This window comes from Panthera tigris, chromosome E3 (genome assembly GCF_018350195.1).
Source record: "Panthera tigris isolate Pti1 chromosome E3, P.tigris_Pti1_mat1.1, whole genome shotgun sequence".
In the NCBI taxonomy this organism is placed as follows: domain Eukaryota; kingdom Metazoa; phylum Chordata; class Mammalia; order Carnivora; family Felidae; genus Panthera; species Panthera tigris.
In genome coordinates this window covers 39,732,251-39,750,888 of record NC_056675.1, presented here as the reverse complement: position 1 = coordinate 39,750,888, position 18,638 = coordinate 39,732,251, and the positions used below count along the sequence as shown (strand labels likewise).

Below are 18,638 nucleotides of genomic sequence, written 5' to 3'. Positions count from 1 at the left end.
CCCGGTAAAGAGTCAAGGAGCCCAGGTTGGGGAGAGGGCTTCTCTCAGGCAGCTGCAGTCAGGAGGGTCTGGTCCACTTGGCTGGCAGTTCCTGTCTCGTCCTGAGGGCTGCAAGCAGGGCCTGGCCAAACTGCCTGGGGTGCCAGGGGCCGGGGGTGTGAATAGCTGTCATCTAAGAACAAAGGTTCTACGCTTATCAAGTTTTGAACCTATAGAGAGAGTCCGTTTTACAGGCCTGAAATGTCTCTGAGGGCCTGGGGATCTTGCCTTGCTGGTGCTAAGATTTTGTGCTAGTAAAATGTCACAATTCTCTGTCATTGCTGTTGTTAATGACAAAAGAACTTGTAACACTTTGGGCTGAGCCCCACAGGAATTAAATCACTGGGAAGGGGCAACCCTCAGCCCCAGGAGTGGCCCAGGGGGAGAGAGACTACCTGAGCGGAGGAAGCACAGAAGGGACACCCGCAGGGGCGCCTGGGTGGCTCAGTCGGTTAAGCGTCCGACTTCGGCTCAGGTCACGATCTCACAGCTTGTGAGTTCAAACCCCGTGTTGGGCTCTGTGCTGACAGCTCAGGGCCTGGAGCCTGCTTGGGATTCTGTGTCTCCTTCTCTGCTCCTCCCCCGCTCACACTCTGTCTCTCTCTCTCTCTCTCTCTCAAGAATAAATAATAAAACATAAAAAAAAAAAAAAGAAAGAAAAGAAGGGACACCCGCACACTCAGGGCAAAGGGAAGGCCACCCATGCTGAGGCCCTTGAGCACAGCAAGACAGGAGGGTGTGGTAGGACCGGCTCCTGGCACACGGGCCAAGAACCAGGGGGCCGGGCACAGAGCCACAAGCTACTTGGGTTCCTCCCTCTCGTATGCCTTTTCCTGCTTCTGCTACATGATCCCCAAGCCCCTCTGCTACCAAACAGCAGCGGAAAGATGCCACTCCCGTGCTTTGCTTTAATCGAGTTCTCTGCTTTCTCATATTCTTCTGGTGAGCCACAGCGGTGGCATCGGGCCTGACTCTGTGGGATCCCCTTGTTCAGCCCCACGGTACAGGCCAAAGTTAAGATTCTTTTGGTCTGACTGTGTTTCTAAGGGTTCGTGATTTCACGATTTGACATTTCTGTGACCCCAGATCCTGTGCATCCGTAGAGTTGATGGCTCCATGTCCCTGACCCCGGCCTCCAGGCATGAAGTGACCAGCACCCTCCGTGGTGCTGGCGGAGGGCCATGCCAGATATGGAGATCACGGAAGGTGATCAACAGGGCCCTGGTCAGTGGAGCTACCCCAGGGGGCACAACAGTGCTCGGGGCCGGGACAGAAACATCAGTCCCAGACCAGAGCACTCTGCGTCCAGCATAGGAGCCACTTCTCCCTGTGGGTGAGGGCCCTAAGGGCAAGCCCTGCCTCTTGTTCTGCCCCAGAAAGGCCCCCTAAGCTTACTGGCATTGGCCAATCCATGAGGGGCTCTGGAAGACACAGTGGAGCCCAGAGAAGGCTGCAGGGAAGGGACAATTCAGGAAGGCTTCCTGAAAGAGTGGGGCATTTGGCAGTTTGTTATTTGTTGACTTTGTTGTGTTTTTTGGTTGTTCTACCGGTCTGAGTTCTCCAGAAGGGCCCAGCTCTGTTCGTCTTGCTGCCTACTGCAGTTGCCACGTACCTGCACACCAAAGAAACTGAATGAATAGTCTGCTTCTTCCAGTGTTTGTCTCGTCTTAGAACGTAAGCAGGGGCCTCTGTTTTCTCCACTGGCGTATTCCAAGCGCCGAGACCAGCGTCTAGCGCACAGCACACCAGCCGCAGCCCCCGCGCTGGGAGGGGTTTCCCGAGCCCACCATTGGGCTGGCCTGCAGAACTACGAGTCCCATGGTGCCTCGCGAGCGCAGGCAGTCCCGCGCAGGCGCAGCTGTCCTACAGCGGCCTCTGCCGCGGGAGAACTATAAGTCCCATGGTGCCTCGCGAGTGCCGGCCGCCTTGCGCCGGCGCAGCCGCCCTAGGGTGTCCTCTGCTGCGGGCGAACTAGGCCGTGGTAACCGGTCAGAGGCCAGGCTCGCTCGTCCGAGAGAAGAGCCCCACCGCACGCCGCCGCCATGCCGGATAGCTGGGATAAGGACGTGTACCCCGAGCCCCCGCGCCGCACACCGGCGCCCTCGCCGCAGACCTCGCTGCCCAACCCCATAACCTATGTGACGAAGGCCTTCGACCTCCTCGTGGACCGGCCTGTGACCCTAGTGAGAGGTACGAACCCCATCCGGGCCTCACCGCTCCCCAGGGCCCCCCGCCGCCGAATCTGGAATACTCCGCCACACCTAGGGCTTCGCCCCTGTGACCGGTCCCCGTCGTCCCCACCCGGACACCTGGGGTCTCGTCGCCTCCTTGGACCCCCACCCCGTTTCCACTGCACCTTAGGAACACCCCTGTCTTCTGCACCGAGACCCCTCATTGCTTTCCGGCCCTCGCCGCCTGGGGGAACTCTCCACGCACCCCTGGTCTCCAGGCTCGCCCAAATATAGGGGGGGGGGTGTGCGGATCGCACCCTGGCCTGAGGCTTGTTAAACCCCATTCTCCCTGCACGCTTTGCATCCTGAGTTGTGCACAGTAGGCAGTCAGCAAACGGCTGTTGAAGGGTTCTCTGCCAACCCTCTGCACGCCTACAAAATGACCCGGATAGTCAGGGGATGGCCGAGGTCCCCTCGACCTAGATATGCTGTGACTTGTACTCCGTGTGTGCCCAAGCTTAAGAGCTGTCCAGATACCCCCAACCGTGGTCCAAACCAGGTAGATGTTTAAAACAGCTCTTTGTTGCCCAGTTTGTTCAGCTCGCTCCGTATCACGAGCACACACTGCCCTCAGTCACTAATGCTAAGCAATTCATCCATTAACCAATTCAGGGGTGCCAGGGAGGCTCAGTCGGTTAAGCATCCCACTCTTTTTTTTTTTTTTTTTTTTTTTTTAATTTTTTCTTTATTTTATTTTATGGACAGAGAGAGACAGAGCATGAACAGGGGAGGGGCAGAGAGAGAGGGAGACACAGAATCAGAAACAGGCTCCAGGCTCCGAGCCATCAGCCCAGAGCCCGACGCGGGGCTCGAACTCACGGACCGCGAGATCGTGACCCGGCTGAAGTCGGACGCTTAACCGACTGCGCCACCCAGGCGCCCCAAGCATCCCACTCTTGATCTGAGTTCAGGTCTTGATCTCAGGGTTGTGAGTTCAAGCCATGTGTTGGACTCCACGCTAAGCATGGAGCCTCCGTTAAAAAAATAATTAACCAATTCGTTCGTTCAACAACAAAACATTTGGAGTGAGCGCCATGCCCTGGTGGGTTGTTGGGATGAAGTCAACAAATCAGATCCCCACATCTGGAAAAGGCACGGCAATGGATCCACTCCTCTTTTTTGTAATGGTTTTTTATAAAGTGTTTTAATTTTTTTTTTTAACGTTTTTATTTATTTTTGAGACAGAGAGAGAGCATGAACGGGGGAGGGGCAGAGAGAGAGGGAGACACAGAATCGGAAGCAGGCTCCATGCTCTGAGCCATCAGCCCAGAGCCCGGCGCGGGGCTTGAACTCCTGGATCGTGAGATCGTGACCTGAGCTGAAGTCGGACACTTAACCGACTGAGCCACCCAGGCGCCCCTAGAAAGTGTTTTATACGTCTGGAGGGATGAGATCGCACCAGTTCCAACTCGTTAGTTTAGCGGTGGGGAAGTTGAGGCCAGGTCAGTGGTGGCAAAACTGGCACGGGCCGTCTGTCTACAGGGTGGAGACCTTGTGCGGCGAGGTTGGCCCACAGGGGGATCTGGAGAAGGGTGTGGGCCTGCAGAGCGTGGGTTCTGAATCCTGTATCTCTCTGGGCCTTGGTACTGTCTGTACTGAAAAGGACCCACCCCATAGGATTGTTTTGGGGACCGAGTGAGACAATGTGTCTGGCTCCCAGGAACCCTCCATAAATGGTGGAGGTCACTATTTGTAGCCCAGGGCTACCAGCCACACTTGTTAGAGTCCAAATGGCAGTCTTTGTGAAAGCTGGGAACGTTTGGGAAATCTGCTTCTTTGGTTTGTGGGAAATAACAAAGCTAAGAGCCCAGACTCTGGCCTGTCCAAACAAATAGGTTTTTTCTCTTTACAGAGTTTATAGAGCGGCAGCATGCGAAGAACAGGTATTACTACTACCACCGGGAGTTCCGCCGTGTGCCAGATATCACCGAGTGCCAGGAAAAGGATGTCTTGTGCATGTTTGAAGCAGAAATGCAATGGAGGAGAGACTAGTATGTCCCTTCTTAAGTCAGGGAATACTGAGCCTTGCACAGTGAGCATCTCCGGCTGGGCCCTTTCCCTGGGGAGACCCTGGGATGGTGGTCGGTTGACAAGAATGCCTCCTGGGCTTGGCCCACATCTTGTGGGTGGAGAGCCCCCACCTATGACCTCTGGGTACAGGTAAGGATTCTTTGTGGACCACTTTCTTGGTTCTTTCAGTAAAGTTGATCAAGAAATCGTCAATATTATCCAGGAAAGGCTGAAGGCGTGTCAGCAGAGGGAAGGCGAGAGCTACAGGGAGAACTGCGCCAAGGAGATTGAGCAGTTTGCCCAGGTGGCCAAGGCCTACCAGGACCGCTGTACGTGAGCCCCCACACTGGCCTCATCCTTCAACCCTCCATTTTCTCCAGTCAAGGTTTTTTTACAAACATTACTGCCCAAGAGTGCTGACTGGTTGGGGGAGGGGTCTGTTTGCTGCCAGGTACCTGTGCTGCCTTTTCTTTCTCTGCTTCTAGGGAAGACTCCAGTCTATACCTTTGGTAGATTTGGCCCGTGACTTCCCTCCCCCAATCTCTTCCTCAGATCATGACCTGGGTGCCCATTATTCGGCCAGAAAGTGCCTGGCGAAGCAGAAGCAGCGGATGCTGGCAGAGAGAAAAGCTGCTAAAGAGGCCGCCGCTGCGTGAGGCAGCTCTTTCAGCCCCCATACGAAACTATTGCTAAAATAAAGAGTAATGTCAAATTGGCTTTTGGTCTTTTTCAATCCTCATTTGACCTATTGGTGAATCTTAATTCGTTTCGTTGGCTTCATCACCCTTCAAATCTACCTGCTACGAAACTTGAAGTAAAAAACACTATTAACAAGCTTCAATTCACTTTATTTTTCTCATACAAAACTATGTGGTAGCCACAGCTGGAGCCTGGGTCCTCTGCACAGAGACTCTGGTGTGGGTCTTTACAAGATGGTCAGTGAATTCCTGGGAAAAACAGAGACTTAAGTTGTACAGATGCCGCCCCACCGTCCACCCTTGTCCAGGCTCACAAGGGGGGTAGGCAGGCAGTACCTGATAGGGAGACTTGGTGAACACAGTCTCCTTCCAAAGATCAGGGGTGAGATAGCTGTAGGTCTTGGAAATGGCATCAAAAGTGGCCTTGGCTGCAAAGGGGAAAACAGGAGTGAGCTGGTGGATTCTTGTGACAACCACAGGTACAGACACTGTTGCACTCCTAGGAACAGAGAGGCCACTTGGGGCCGGTCTGCCGTGCATTAGGAGAGCCTTCCTCTCTCTCTCTCTGAAAACACGCCAACCACACACCGAGTATGATTAAGCGGAGCTGAGAGAAGCCACAGCCCCCCTTGGGACCACCTACCGAAGTTGCCCAGGGTGGCAGTGCAGCCCCTGGCTGAGGTGTAGCAGTCATCGATACCAGCCATCATCAGTAGTTTCTTAGGTACAGGGGCTGAGACAATGCCAGTGCCTCTGGGGGCAGGAATGAGGCGCACCAGGACAGAACCACAGCGGCCTGTCACCTGTGAAGGTGGGAGGAGTCAGCAGATGGGTGATCAGGAGTCTGCACCCCTGCAAGCCCCATCGTTGGCCACCCCCGGCCTACCTTGCATGGTACAGTGTGGGGCTTCCCAATCTTGTTCCCCCAGTAGCCTCGCCGCACGGGGACGATGGAAAGCTTGGCCAGGATGATGGCCCCACGGATGGCGGTGGCTACCTCCTTAGAACACTTAACACCCAGACCAACGTGTCCGTTGTAGTCTCCGATGGCAACAAATGCCTATAAAAAACCTGGTATGACCCGTGGTCCATTGCCCGCACAGGCCCGCACAGCACCAGCAACTCCCACCAGAACACCCACCAGGCCCTGTTGCCCTCCTCAAGGAAAGAGTGGCCACCACCAGGCCGCTCTGAAGTCCAGAGGAGATCTTTCCTCTCTCTCCCCATTACGAAAGCCACACGTGAAGCAGCAAGTGTGGCTGTGCAGAGCCGAGAGAGCCTCACAAAGCGCCTTGGCAGAAACGGCTCAGCTACCTTGAACCTGGTCCGCTGGCCAGCGCGGGTCTGCTTCTGCACAGGCATAATCTTCAAGACCTCGTCCTTGAGCGACGCCCCCAAGAAAAAGTCAATGATCTCAGACTCCTGAAAAACGTGACGTGGGCACAAAAGTGGTTATCACGACACAAAAGCCACCTTTGAGAACCGTCACCTGGACCCCTGGAACCGGTCCCCAAGTTGTCCCGCCAAGGACAGAGATCATCCCCAGAGCCCACATTAAACGAGAAGCCCAGAGGCCGCACCCACCCACCGGCCCGTCCACGGGAGGACGCACGCGCTACCTTGATGGGCAGAGAGAAGAGATAGATCTCCTCCAGGGATTTGATCTTCATATCCTTGACCAGGCGGCCCAGCTTGGTGACGGGCATCCACTGGAAAGAACAAGCTCAGGTAGACTAGGACCGTGCGTCCGGCGCCGCCGCCCATGGGCCCGTCTCACGCGCGCGGCCCGAACCTACCTCCTTGTCCTCGGCCTTGCCTCCGCGAGCTCCGCGGCCGCGGCCCCGGCCCCGACCCCGGCCGCGGCCCCGACCCCGGATGCCGCTGCCGAAGCCTCCGCGGAAGCCGCCGCGGCCTCCCATTCCAGGGCCCCCGGGCCCTCCGGGCCCTCCCGCAGCACCGGCGTCATCCGCCATTTGCTGAAAAGAATGACAAGAAGACAGTCAGCGAAGCCCTAGCATTCGCGGTCGCACGAGGCGCCCAGAGCACGACTCCCTCCCGGGAGCGCCAACGCGCCAACCCGGGGTCCCGCCGGCCGTCCGCGCACTCCCACCACCCCGGCCCGGGTACCGCCACCAGCAGCAAAGAGACTCACGTGTATTCCCGGAGAAGAAGAACTAGGCCGCGCGGGAGGGAGCATTTATAGCAAGCCAAGTGCCGCGAGATCGTGGCTGCCCTAGGCGCGACTTTGCCACGGACCAATCAGACAGGTGGTGAGGCGCTCCCAGTGTTCCCCCGCCCGCTTTGTGTGCGCTTGCGCGCCTGCGGCTCTGCGGCGCGAACTCGCTGAGTTGCAGTCGTCTTGCTCCTCCCGTTCGCTGCAGGTAGGTCTAGTCCTCGCGTCCCGGGGTGGTAGCTGGGGGGGACGGCGTTGGTTGAAAATCACCCGCGGCTTTGGTCGTGGCCGCGGGTGAGATTCGGCGCCCAGAGCCACCGGGGGCCTCAGCTCACATCCCACTCGTCGGTGTGGGGAGGTGAAACCCAGGCCCCGACAAGCGCGGCCAGCCCGGCTCCCGCCCCGGCCTCGCCGCGCGTGCTCTGGCCTCTGACTCCCGACCCCATGCTCTGTCTGCAGGTCGCCGGCGCCCCGACCCCGAGGCCCAGGACGGCAGGGAGGCAAGCTCTGCTCTCAGCGCTCAACGAAGCTGGTGGTCTGAGTCGACCGCGTGTGACTGCCCTTGGCCCCCCCAGCCATCAGCCTGGGAGGTGCATCTCTGGGACGCAGGGAGCAAGGTGTTTGTGGAGGGGAGAGACTCTAGGGCACCTCCTCTTCGCGACCAGTCCAACTCTGTGTTGGATGCCGTAGAGGGGTACACCGTGGCTCTCGGAGCTTGGCAGGTGACTCGTTAGTCATTCTGTAAGTGGCAGAACTACATTGGAGACCCAGGTGTGCTCCTCCACACCCCCATACCTTGTCCAGGAGCAGATAAAGTATTTTCCAGCTTGGTGGTGAGTTGGGCTGGGCCAGCAAACCACCAGAAAGTGAGAATACAGAGAAACAAGGCTAAAATACGGTGGGGGGGGGGGTGAGGAAGGGGGAGACCTACCGCTCAATATCAATTACAGACCCTATCAGGGAAAGCTGTGTGGATCACTCCTGCGACTCAGGCAGTGAGAGACCGCCATCACCCTGAACTCTTGCTTTTGTCCGGTGGACGTTGGTTCAAAAAAAATCTCTCCCGGTTTTTTCTTTCCACAAAATAAAGTTTTCCTTTGTTGGCTTTGGTTGTGGTTTTAGCATAGCTTGCATGTCTTGAATTGCAATTCTCTGCGATTTCTAAAGAATTTCCCCTTGCTAGTAAAATAATTGATTTTTATTTTTGAGGTTGATAGCATCAGAGTGTAAGATCGCCAGCTCAAAGGCTTGCAGTGGCCTCCTATTGTTCTCAGGAGGGGGATAGGGTCTTTAGGATTTGATGAGCTCAATACTCTGGTAGTGAACCTACAGTTCTCTGGTAATGTGCCTCGGGTGTGGGAACATCCTGGTTTTCCAGGTTGAGATTGGTCTCCACATGTCTTTCCTCCTAGGCCTGCCCAAATAGAGCCTCCCTGTTCTGGAACACCCTTCCGCATACTAGGCCCCCCGTTACTGTGGTACCACAGGTTGTATGGGAATTTGGTCCTGACATCCCTCATCTGTATTCTGGAGCTAGACGTCTTAGATCCTAAGGGACCTGCTGGTGGGTCAGTGGGAAAAGTCCTGGGCTCTTGGACATCTGGCCTGAGCAGCACTATTTGAGGAAGGGTAGGGGAATGATTCCTACTTTCCTGCCGAAGCCTTAGCTTTGGGAAAACAGCACCTAGAAGTTTGGTTCCCGGCCTGGTGCTGCCTGGGGATCAGGCAGAGGCTCCAGACACCTGCTCCGGTCCACACTGCCTACCTCTCAATTATAAGCAAGGGCTAGATGGTACAGAATACCTACCAGTGGGCCCTGGACCAAGGCTGTGATTGGCCTGAGCTGGACAATGCCACTGTGATGTCGGCCCACTCCTGCTGTGAAATGGAGGCTCCTGATCCCTGGGGGTCAGTGGAGCTGCCGTCCAGACACAGATCATGGTGAGCATGGGACCCTCTTGCCTCTGGCCCTTAAGTTTGTTCCTAACTCAAGAGCTGTCCAGAGCTGGACCCCGTTCCTTATTCTGAGTGTGAACACTGGGTTAACAGGTTCCCAAACGAGACTAGAAAACCAACATTTCCGAGGGCTCTGGTCAGGTCTAACTCCAGGCCGAGGCCAGTTCCAGCCAGGGACTGGTAGTTGTCTTGACCCTCACAGCTGCCCCCTCAAAATGGATGCTGACCTGACCCTCCACTTGGAGTTTCCCTTTGGGTACGCGGTCCGATCCTGGTCCCAGCCAGGCCCCGATTTTGGCCTTTGCAGAGTGGCGGATATGATCTCAACCTCTTCGCCAGCCCTCCCGACTGCAGCTTCCTGTGCTCCGTATGCCACGGGGTTCTCAAGAGGCCAGTGAGGCTGCCATGCAGCCACATCTTCTGCAAGAAATGCATCCTCCGGTGGCTAGCCAGGTGCTAGTGGGTCCCCGAGAGGCTGGGAGGGCAGGAGCAAGGCTGTGGCCTGGAATAGAGAGGAAGACCTACCAAGCAGTGACTTACAATGGCCGGAAGAGTCCACTGCCAAATCTCCTGGGACATAAAAAATATGTGGGCCCCTGCAGCCTGTGGGATCTGCGGCTCCAGCCGCAGAGCCGAGTTCCCTATGAAGCCCTCATGCCTCTTCCAGCTTGAGAAGGGACCTCCTGGGAAGGCATGTTGCTGCCAACTGGTCCTTCCCACTCCCAACACTTCCCCCCTCCCCCCCCCCTCAACTCATGCCTCCTAGACAAAAGACCTGTCCGTGCTGCAGGAAAGAAGTGAAACGGAAAAAGATGGTCCATGTAAATAAACTCCGGAGGACCATTGGCCGCTTGGAAGTCAAGGTAGCTTGAAGCACCCACTCCCACCACCCTTCTGCTCCTGCCAGGGGAGGGGAAGAGCCAGGAGAGGGGTAAGGAGAATCCTATCAGAAAGAGCGGAGGGTTTCTTCTCCAGCAGCATAGACTGAAGCCTGGGGGTCATCAGTCCTGAGTTTGAGTCACATCTCTGCCATTTACTTGCTGTGTGACTTTAGGCAAGTTACCTAAGTTTTTTGAGCCCCTGGGGCCTCAGTTGTAAAATGGGGATTCTACAAAATTTTTAGAGAATGAAGTGTCTGCTGTGCTGGCCACTACTCTCCAGCCCCTTATTTTTATAGATGTCTCGGTTCCTCAAGCCTCAGGCCCTGTGCCTCAGAGATCTAGATTTCTTCCCACCTCCAAGCATTTGCCCAACGATTTCCCTCTCCTCATCATTGATGCCATTAGGGCTTGGCAGTCTCCCAGTTCAATATGACAGATGGGGGAGTCTGTGGAAGGTAGGCCGCTCGTGAGCTGGCAGTGTCCAAGCTGGCCTGGCTCACATGGTGCTCTCCCTACCCCCAGTGCAAGAACGCAGAAGCTGGCTGCTTAGTGACGTGCCCCCTGGCCCATCGCAGGGGGCACCAGGACTCCTGCCCTTTTGAGCTGATGGCTTGTCCCAACGAGGGCTGCCCGGCACGGGTGCTGCGTGGGGCCCTGGCTGAGCACCGGCAGCACTGCCAGCATGGGGCCCAGCAGCACTGCCCACTGGGCTGTGGGGCCACCCTGGGCCCGGTGGAGCGTGCCCACCACAACTGCTACCAGGAGCTGCGTGAGGCCTGGAGCCAGCGGCAGGAGCGCAGCCGGAGCCTGGTGCTGGGCCTCCTGCGGCGCGTGCGCAAGGTGCACCACGCCACCAACTTCATCCGCAGGCAGCTGGCCCAGCTCCGGGACTTCCTGCGCGAGGACGACGCGCTGATCGTGGGCACCCCGCAAGAGGAGACTGAGGCCACCCCAGAAGGCAGCACTGGGGCCGAGGTGTGGGGAGCCCCAGGCCTAGGTACCTTGTAATTAGAGACGTAAATAAACGCGGAGCCCAGGCCTGGCCCCCCCCTGCCACCTCTGTGCTTGCTGGCCTCACAGCTTTATCCCATTTGTCACCCTGCCCCCTTTCCAGGCACTACTGCCTTCACCCCGCAGGGATACGACGACCTTTCTCCCTGGACCTCTCCCCAGAAGGCTCTTCTCCTTGCCCTCCATTTGCCTGGTTTCTTTTCCCTCCGATGTCTTCTCATAGAGGTTTCCCCTGATCCTCTCCCAGGGAAGGGATCTGCTTACTAGCTTCACAGCCAATCACACAAAGAGCTCAAAACGCTGAACTCATAGAAGTCAACGCCTCACAATGACTCACGAGGAACCCCCATTTGTCTCCGACCTCCTGCCCTTCCATTCTCCTCCCTGCTAGTTCCCTGGAGCCACAAGCACTGTTCCCCCACATAGCCACAGGGGTCCATGCTTACCAGCTTCAGGTCTGGCTCAGGTGTCACCTTCTCGATGAATCCTCTCCCACCACCCCATGTGAAAGTGTACCCCCTACACTCCGCTCCATCCAGCGCACTAATTTCTCGCTCTTCCTTCGCCCACCCTTCTCCCCTGTAGCACCTGAGCTACTTGAAGGCAGGGTTTTGTTTTTTCTCCTCTGGTGTCTCCCAAATGTCTGCGCCAGAGCTTTGCACATAGAATGTGTTCAATAAATATTTGAGAGACTCCGAAGTTACGAGGTCTAGTCGTTTACGGGCGTTACATCTCACACCAGACCATGAGCCCCGAGGCCGGACCTAGTTGACCGCACCCGACCGCACTTGCCCCCAAATCCCAGAATGCCGAGGGGGCAGGAGTCTTGGGATCAGTTTAGTAAACATCTTCTACGGCTCTCTTTTAAAATTTCCACTAACAGGCAAACAGCGTGCAAACCCCGTAACTGCCATCTTTGCCCAACGCCCGCAGCCGCCTCCAAGCCGCTCTACCCCCGCCCCTCCAGGCCAGAAACGCGTCTTCCGCTTCCTTACGCGGAAGCTGCCCACAGTAAAGATGGCGCCGAGCGCACAGTGCTGATGACGCCATAGTCATGGGCCGTGACGCCATCTGCAGCGCGCCGGCAGTGAGAAGTGGCGAGCCAGGTTCCCTCACGCGGCGGCGGCGGCGGCGGCGGCGGCGGCGGCGGCGACATGGCGGAGCCCGTGGCGGGAGTGGGTCGCTTCAAGGCCAAGTGAGCCGGGGCGCTGCAGCTGCGGGTGCCGCCCAGGGAGGGAGCGAGGTTCGCAGCAGGAAGAGCAAATGCGCCCGCCCTGCACGGGGCGCCCATTCGGGCCTGGGGAGAGCCTGAGGGCGGTGTGCGGACTGCCCCGCAGGGGTCGTGGCGGTTGCGTTATTACAAAGTCGGGGGGCCAGCCTCGGTTATTACATCAGGAGCTGGCTTAGGAGTTGTGGATGAAAAAGTCTAGAGGAGGAAGGGTCGGGCTGAGCACAAGTCGCGGCTGGTCCTGGACGGCAGCGGGACGCCTCGACCCTCAGGTACCGGGAGAAGAACCACTCTGGGGCAGGCCGCCTGGAGGCTTTCACTAGCTGTCCCTCTTCAACACGACTGGAGATGGGCGGGTCCGCTGTGGCCCTGGAGGCCCCGCATCCTGTGCTTATTCATTCCCCAAGATCCCCTGACCATCCTGGTGAACCGGACAGACTCATTCCCTCCGTGGGGGCTCGGTGTGATAGAAGAAACATGTCAGGCACATCGTTTCTGTCACTAGTAGTGACGAGCAACGCCCGGTGCCAAGAACATCTCTGTGGGATAGCCACCTGGGTTCGGGGGTTGGGGGACTCCCATTTCATCTTGGTTGTCAGGCTTCCCCCCAGTGGAGTTAGCCAGGCACCACTGAAGTCCAGGAAGAGAGACCCAAGCCACACGCAGGGAACATCCTGTGTGACACAGAAAAGGTCAGCAGAGGCTCCTCCAGCCAGGGTCTCGGAAATCTGTAAGGTGGTGACCTAAGCAGGTGTGTTCTGAAAGGCCTTTTTGGCAGCAGCCCTTGAGGTGGGAGATAGGGGCCTGGTGAAAAGGTTGGAGCAGCTGTCCAGATGAGAGTGCAGTGGCCTGGACCAGCATGGAAGCAGCAGCGGGGGGAGGGAGGAGGCGACAGATGAAGGCTACTTGGTGGGTGGGAGGAAGGGGCCAGGCTTGGGGAAGGGACGGCCTGGGCCTGGGACTGGGGGAGATGGCTGTTGCTCCAGGCTGGTACCCTGAGCTGGCCTCCCACGGCCAGCAGGGGGCCCCCAAGGCACAGCCTTCTGGGCTCTGGGGAATCTCTGGAAAGCCTGGGCTGCCGTCCTCCTGCCTGAGGACCTGGCGTGAATCACTGCCCAGCTCCGGGTGTCCCGTTCTCTGTGACATGGGGGTAACCAACACCCATCCCACAGTGCTGCTGAGAGAAGATGACAGAAGAGCCACCTCTGACCTCCCATGCCTCTGCCTGGGATCTCCTCCAGGGCAGGGTCCTGTTGGGAGAGCACCCAGCACAGAGCTGGCACCCGAGACCAAGGGGTGGGTGACTCACCGTCTTCCCCCCCTGTCATCCCTCTAGCTATGCCGTCGAGCGCAAGATTGAGCCTTTCTACAAGGGCGGGAAGGTGCAGGTACCAGCCCGGGGAGGGGCAGAGTGGGGGGGCAGGCAGGGGCTGCAGAGAGCTATCTTGGCTAAGACCCTTCTGTCACCAGCTGGACCAGACTGGGCAGCATCTCTTCTGCGTTTGTGGTACCAGAGTCAACATCCTGGACGTGGCCTCGGGAGCTGTGCTGCGGAGCCTGGAACAGGTGAGGATGGAGAGAGCCAGGGCAGGGGGCAGGTGTGGGGGCAGCCTGTTCTCACGGTACCGTGTGCCAACTCTCGCCTCTAGGAGGACCAGGAGGACATCACCGCCTTCGATCTCAGCCCAGACGACGAGGTACGTGGCGCAGGGACAGGAGGCGGACTCTGGGACCTCTCGGTCCAACTTTGAGGACCTGTGGCCATGCCTCCACACGCCCAGCTGAACCGCATCCTCCTCCAGGTGCTGGTGACAGCCAGCCGGGCACTGCTTCTGGCTCAGTGGGCCTGGCGAGAGGGCAGCATCACCCGCCTGTGGAAGGCGATACACACGGCCCCTGTGGCCGCCATGGCCTTTGACCCCACCTCCACGCTGCTAGCCACAGGTAGGGCCCTGACTGGGTGGCCGGGCCGGCTGGAGGGCGCACGGTCAGCGGTCTTCGGGCACAGCAGCCCCTTCACTTCAAACACGTTCCCCTAGGCGGCTGCGACGGGGCAGTGCGCGTCTGGGACGTCGTGCGGCACTACGGGACGCACCACTTTCGGGGGTCATCGGGGGTCGTACAGTGAGTCGGGGTCCGGCAGGGCGGGCGGGGCGTTAGGCCCAGGGCGGCACAGCTCACCTGCCCCACCCCCCCACGTGCCTGCAGCTTGGTGGCCTTCCACCCGGACCCCGCACGCCTGCTGCTCTTCTCCTCGGCTGTGGACGCCACCGTCCGCATGTGGTCTCTACAGGACCAGTCGTGCCTGGCCACGATGACCGCGCACTACAGTGCCGTCACCTCACTGACCTTCAGCGCGGACGGCCACTCCATGCTGAGGTCAGCGGACAGCCCCTTGGGCCGCACGGGAAGCGGAGGGCTACAGCTGACACTCGAGAACTGAGGTGGCTGTCACCCCCCCCCCCCCCCCCCCCCAGCTCAGGCCGGGACAAAATCTGCGTTGTCTGGGACCTCCGGACCCACCAAGCCACGAAGACTGTGCCAGTGTTTGAGGTGGGGGCTCCGGGGGGCCGGGGCCAGTAGAGGGGGCAGGGAGAGGGTGGGTCTGCCTGTCTGACCTGCTTATCCTCAGAGTGTGGAGGCCGCCGTGCTGTTGCCGGAGGAGCCGGCACCTGAGCTGGGCGTGAAGTCCAAGGGCCTGCGCTTCCTGACAGCCGGAGACCAAGGTGTGCGGGGCCAGGCCAGGGTGGGCACCGGGGGCCGGGGGAGGTCCGTGGACTCGAATCCCAGCACCCCTGCCCCCACGCAGGCCTGCTGCGCGTGTGGGAGGCGGCCTCCGGGCAGTGTGTGTACACACAGCGGCAGTTGCCGGGCCCCAAGCAGGAGCTGACCCGCTGCGCTCTGGCCCCTTCCGCCGGCCTGCTGGTCAGCGTCACCGCCGACCACAACCTGCTGCTCTACGAGGCTCGCTCCCTGCAGCTGCGGAAACAGGTGAGCTCCGCCCCTGCCGATTCCGAGGCCCGCGGGGGCCGGCCCTCCACTCATGCGGGCTCTGGCTTGTGTCCCTCCTGTCCCCCCCCCCCCACCATCCCCAGTTTGCCGGCTACAGCGAGGAGGTCTTGGACGTCCGGTTTCTCGGGCCCGAAGACTCCCACATCGTCGTGGCTTCCAACAGCCCCAGCCTGAAAGTGTTTGAGCTCCAGACAATGGCCTGCCAGATTCTCCACGGCCACACCGGTGAGCGAGCCGAGCTGATGCCCCCAGCGCTTCGTCCTGGGCTGGGCTGCCCTCCTTTACCGTAATCGATGGCCGTTTTCTCTCTGCTTTCTCCCAGATATTGTCCTGGCCCTGGATGTCTTCCGGAAGGGGCGGCTCTTTGCCAGCTGTGCCAAGGTAAGGCATCCGGAGAGGTGTGGAGGCTTGGGTCCCAGGTGGGAAAGTCCAGCCCAGCCTCTGTCCTCACCCCTTTTGTTCCCAGGATCAGAGCATCTGCATCTGGAGGATGAACAAGGCCGGCAAGGTGGCCTGTGTGGCTCAGGGCTCCGGGCACACGCACAGCGTGGGCACGATCTGCTGCTCTAGGTAGTGGGTCAGGGCTGGAGTCCGTGCTCTTGCAGAACCCTGCTAATGGGGGTCCAGCTCAGGGGGATGTGTGGGGGGAAGGCTTTGGCCTTGATCTTTGAGGCTTAGGACTGGGGATATATCACAACACACCAGGGGCACCCCCGGTTGCCGTTGGAAGTAGAGGCGCCTCAGAAGTGGTCTTGGGGCTGGGTGAATAAAAGTGGGGAGGCTTGGGGCGCCTGGGTGGCTCAGTCGGCTAAACCTCCATCCTTGATTTCGGCTCAGGTCTTGATCTCATAGTTCATGGGATTGAACCCCGTGGTGTGGAGCCTTTTGGGATTCTCTTCCTCTCTTTCTGCCCCTCCCCCTGCTCATGCTCTTACTTTTTCTCTTTCTGTCTCTCTGTCTCTCTCTCAAAGTAAACTTTACAAACTAGGAAGGCGAGGGAGGTTTCAGGTCAGAAAGAATGACACTGAGCCAGGCTCGGGCAAAGAAGACATTTTCTGCCGGGGATGGGTGGGGTATTGTGACAAAGTCACCAACTCCGGTGGGCCCAGGGCAGGTGGTGGAGAGTGTGAATTAAGTGGTTCCAGAGGCATGTGGGGGTTGTCCAGAAGCTGTCTGCATTCTGGAACGGTCCCCCTGGTTGGGACCATGATCCTGCAGACTCAGGCTGTGATGCCCTGGTAGACAGGGCTGGCCGTGACTCAGCAGGTGTCTCCCCCTACCCCAAATCTGGTCTCAGGCTGAAGGAGACCTTCCTGGTGACGGGTAGCCAGGACTGCACCGTGAAGCTGTGGCCTATCCCTGAAGCCCTGCTGTCCAAGGGTGCATCCTCGGACAGCGGTCCTGTCCTTCTCCAGGCTCAGGCCACACAGCGCTGCCATGACAAGGTGACAGCACGTGGCACATCGGGGCACGGGTATGACAGGGCCCTTGTCGGGATGCGAGTCTGAGTCGCCACCTGCTCCCGTCCCCAGGATATCAACAGTGTGGCCGTTGCCCCCAACGACAAGCTGCTGGCCACGGGCTCACAGGACCGCACGGCCAAGCTCTGGGCTCTGCCGCAGTGCCGGCTGCTGGGCGTCTTTTCAGGCCACCGGCGCGGCCTCTGGTGCGTCCAGTTCTCGCCCATGGACCAGGTGCTGGCCACCGCGTCCGCTGACGGTACCGTCAAGCTCTGGGCGCTGCAGGACTTCAGCTGCCTCAAGGTAAGCTGTCCCCACCGCAGGCCCGGCCCCCCTCCCCGGTGCCGGCTCACATCCTCCCCCCTCACCCGCCCCATCCCGCAGACGTTCGAGGGGCACGATGCTTCTGTGCTGAAGGTGGTCTTCGTAAGCCGCGGTACACAGCTGCTGTCCAGGTGCGGGGGCTGGGGATATGGGTGGGGGTTTGCTGCCCATCGGCAGGGACACAGGAGGGACACAGGATATGGGTGGGGGTTTGCTGCCGATGGGCCCAGGACTGAGCCCCCTCCCAATCCCGACCCCAGCGGCTCTGATGGTCTCGTGAAGCTCTGGACCATCAAGAGCAACGAGTGTGTGAAGACTCTGGATGCCCACGAGGACAAAGTCTGGGGGCTGCACTGCAGCCGGTTGGACGACCGTGCCCTTACCGGTGCTAGCGACTCCTGTGTCATCCTCTGGAAGGTATGTAGGCTTGGGGCAGGGGTCGGGGGGGGGGGGGGTGGTGGGAGGTGCAGGGCTGCATGCTAGTGCCGGTCCGATCTCGCTCTGACCCTAGGATGTGACCGAAGAGGAACAAGCAGAAGAGCAGGCCAAGCGGGAGGAGGAGGTGGTCAAGTAAGCGTGGGGCCCTCGCCCAGCTCCCCCGTGAGTGCCACCCCCGTGTCAACCACGTCCCGTGTATCGCACCCTTGGAGTGGGGTATACAGGTTTCAGCTATGCTTTATGGCATGGGGAAACTGAGGCTGCAGCAGCAACGCAGCTCACCACCACCAGGTGCTTCGGGCCAGGGTGCTGACTCCTGAGTCAGCCCTCGGATGGCTCCGCTTTCGGTCCCAGCCAGGTCCCCCAGTGACCCTGTTTATCCCCCCCCCCCCCCCCACCAGGCAGCAAGAACTGGACAACCTGCTCCATGAGAGACGGTACCTGCGGGCACTGGGCTTGACCATCTCCCTGGACCGGCCCCACACTGTGCTGACTGTTATCCAGGGTCAGTGCCGCCTTGGGCCACACAGACGGGGTCTTGGGTCCATCTTGTGCCCCTTCCCTGGGACTCAGTCTCCCCTCTTCCCCTGCCCCCCACAGCCATCCGGAGGGACCCCGAGGCCTGCGAGAAGCTGGGAGCCACAGTGCTGCAGCTGCGACGAGACCAGAAAGGTCGGGAGGGAGGGCAGGCTGGGCAGTGGCCAGTATGGGCAAGGCAGCCAGCGGGCAGGTCTGACTGTCCTTGTCACCCACAGAGGCCTTGCTGCGCTTCTGTGTCACGTGGAACACCAACTCCAGGCACTGCCACGAAGCCCAGGCTGTGCTGGGTGTGCTCCTGCGGCACGAGGCCCCGGAAGAGCTCCTGGCCTACCAGGGCCTGCAGGCCTCACTCGAGGCCCTGCTACCCTACACCGGTAGGTGGGGGGGGGGGGGGGGGGGGGGTGGGAAGGGGGCCGGGGGGACAGGGCGCGGCCCGGCCAGACCCCCTGACGTCCCTCTGTCCTCCTCCAGAGCGGCATTTTCAGCGACTCAGCCGGACACTGCAGGCAGCCACCTTCCTGGACTTTCTGTGGCACAACATGAAGTTGCCCCCCCTGCCTGTGGCCCCCTCTGCTCTCTGAAACATGCTGAAAGATTACTTTTCTACCCTCATTCCCTGTGTCTGTCGGGGCTTTGT

General features: G+C 59.3%; 4 protein-coding genes and 3 non-coding genes across 8 annotated transcripts; 4 read left to right on the top strand and 3 right to left on the bottom strand.

Moving 5' to 3' along the window:
* Positions 1-1,932: 1,932 nt before the first annotated feature.
* NDUFB10 (NADH:ubiquinone oxidoreductase subunit B10) lies at positions 1,933-4,996 on the top strand. The gene is made up of 4 exons (XM_007098672.3): positions 1,933-2,229; positions 4,123-4,261; positions 4,470-4,609; positions 4,833-4,996. The coding sequence occupies exons 1-4, from the start codon at positions 2,082-2,084 to the stop codon at positions 4,934-4,936; spliced, it is 531 nt and encodes a 176-aa protein (XP_007098734.1). The 5' UTR covers positions 1,933-2,081; the 3' UTR covers positions 4,937-4,996.
* A 111-nt stretch (positions 4,997-5,107) lies between these two features.
* RPS2 (ribosomal protein S2) lies at positions 5,108-7,154 on the bottom strand. Its single transcript, XM_042971322.1, has 8 exons — positions 7,131-7,154; positions 6,775-6,954; positions 6,598-6,687; positions 6,293-6,400; positions 5,865-6,038; positions 5,622-5,781; positions 5,315-5,406; positions 5,108-5,227 (listed from the first exon to the last, which is right to left on the bottom strand). Exons 2-8 carry the CDS (start codon positions 6,949-6,951, stop codon positions 5,147-5,149), a joined length of 882 nt encoding a protein of 293 aa, XP_042827256.1. The 5' UTR covers positions 6,952-6,954; positions 7,131-7,154; the 3' UTR covers positions 5,108-5,146.
* On the bottom strand, positions 5,465-5,595 carry LOC122234796. The gene has a single exon (XR_006212747.1). It is a non-coding gene; the product is annotated as a small nucleolar RNA SNORA64/SNORA10 family (small nucleolar RNA).
* On the bottom strand, positions 6,124-6,257 carry LOC122234795. Its single transcript, XR_006212746.1, has one exon. It is a non-coding gene; the product is annotated as a small nucleolar RNA SNORA64/SNORA10 family (small nucleolar RNA).
* A 251-nt stretch (positions 7,155-7,405) lies between the features above and the next one.
* On the top strand, positions 7,406-7,532 carry LOC122234804. The gene has a single exon (XR_006212755.1). It is a non-coding gene; the product is annotated as a small nucleolar RNA ACA64 (small nucleolar RNA).
* A 1,456-nt stretch (positions 7,533-8,988) lies between these two features.
* RNF151 (ring finger protein 151) lies at positions 8,989-11,044 on the top strand. 2 transcript variants are annotated; one of them, XM_042971323.1, is made up of 4 exons: positions 8,989-9,092; positions 9,415-9,560; positions 9,898-9,970; positions 10,511-11,044. In XM_042971323.1, exons 1-4 carry the CDS (start codon positions 9,090-9,092, stop codon positions 10,994-10,996), a joined length of 708 nt encoding a protein of 235 aa, XP_042827257.1. In that variant the 5' UTR covers positions 8,989-9,089; the 3' UTR covers positions 10,997-11,044. The 2 variants fall into 2 exon arrangements, with proteins under 2 accessions (XP_042827257.1, XP_007098732.2); XM_007098670.3 differs by having other exon boundaries at positions 8,990-9,092; positions 9,874-9,970.
* A 1,043-nt stretch (positions 11,045-12,087) lies between these two features.
* Positions 12,088-18,613, top strand: TBL3 (transducin beta like 3). The gene is made up of 22 exons (XM_042971320.1): positions 12,088-12,194; positions 13,564-13,615; positions 13,698-13,793; positions 13,877-13,924; positions 14,030-14,171; positions 14,267-14,351; positions 14,436-14,606; positions 14,705-14,780; positions 14,860-14,953; positions 15,037-15,218; positions 15,323-15,464; positions 15,562-15,620; positions 15,706-15,809; positions 16,537-16,684; positions 16,772-17,002; positions 17,084-17,154; positions 17,284-17,440; positions 17,535-17,593; positions 17,863-17,966; positions 18,062-18,133; positions 18,217-18,375; positions 18,473-18,613. The coding sequence occupies exons 1-22, from the start codon at positions 12,154-12,156 to the stop codon at positions 18,580-18,582; spliced, it is 2,403 nt and encodes an 800-aa protein (XP_042827254.1). The 5' UTR covers positions 12,088-12,153; the 3' UTR covers positions 18,583-18,613.
* The last annotated feature ends 25 nt before the right edge of the window (positions 18,614-18,638 follow it).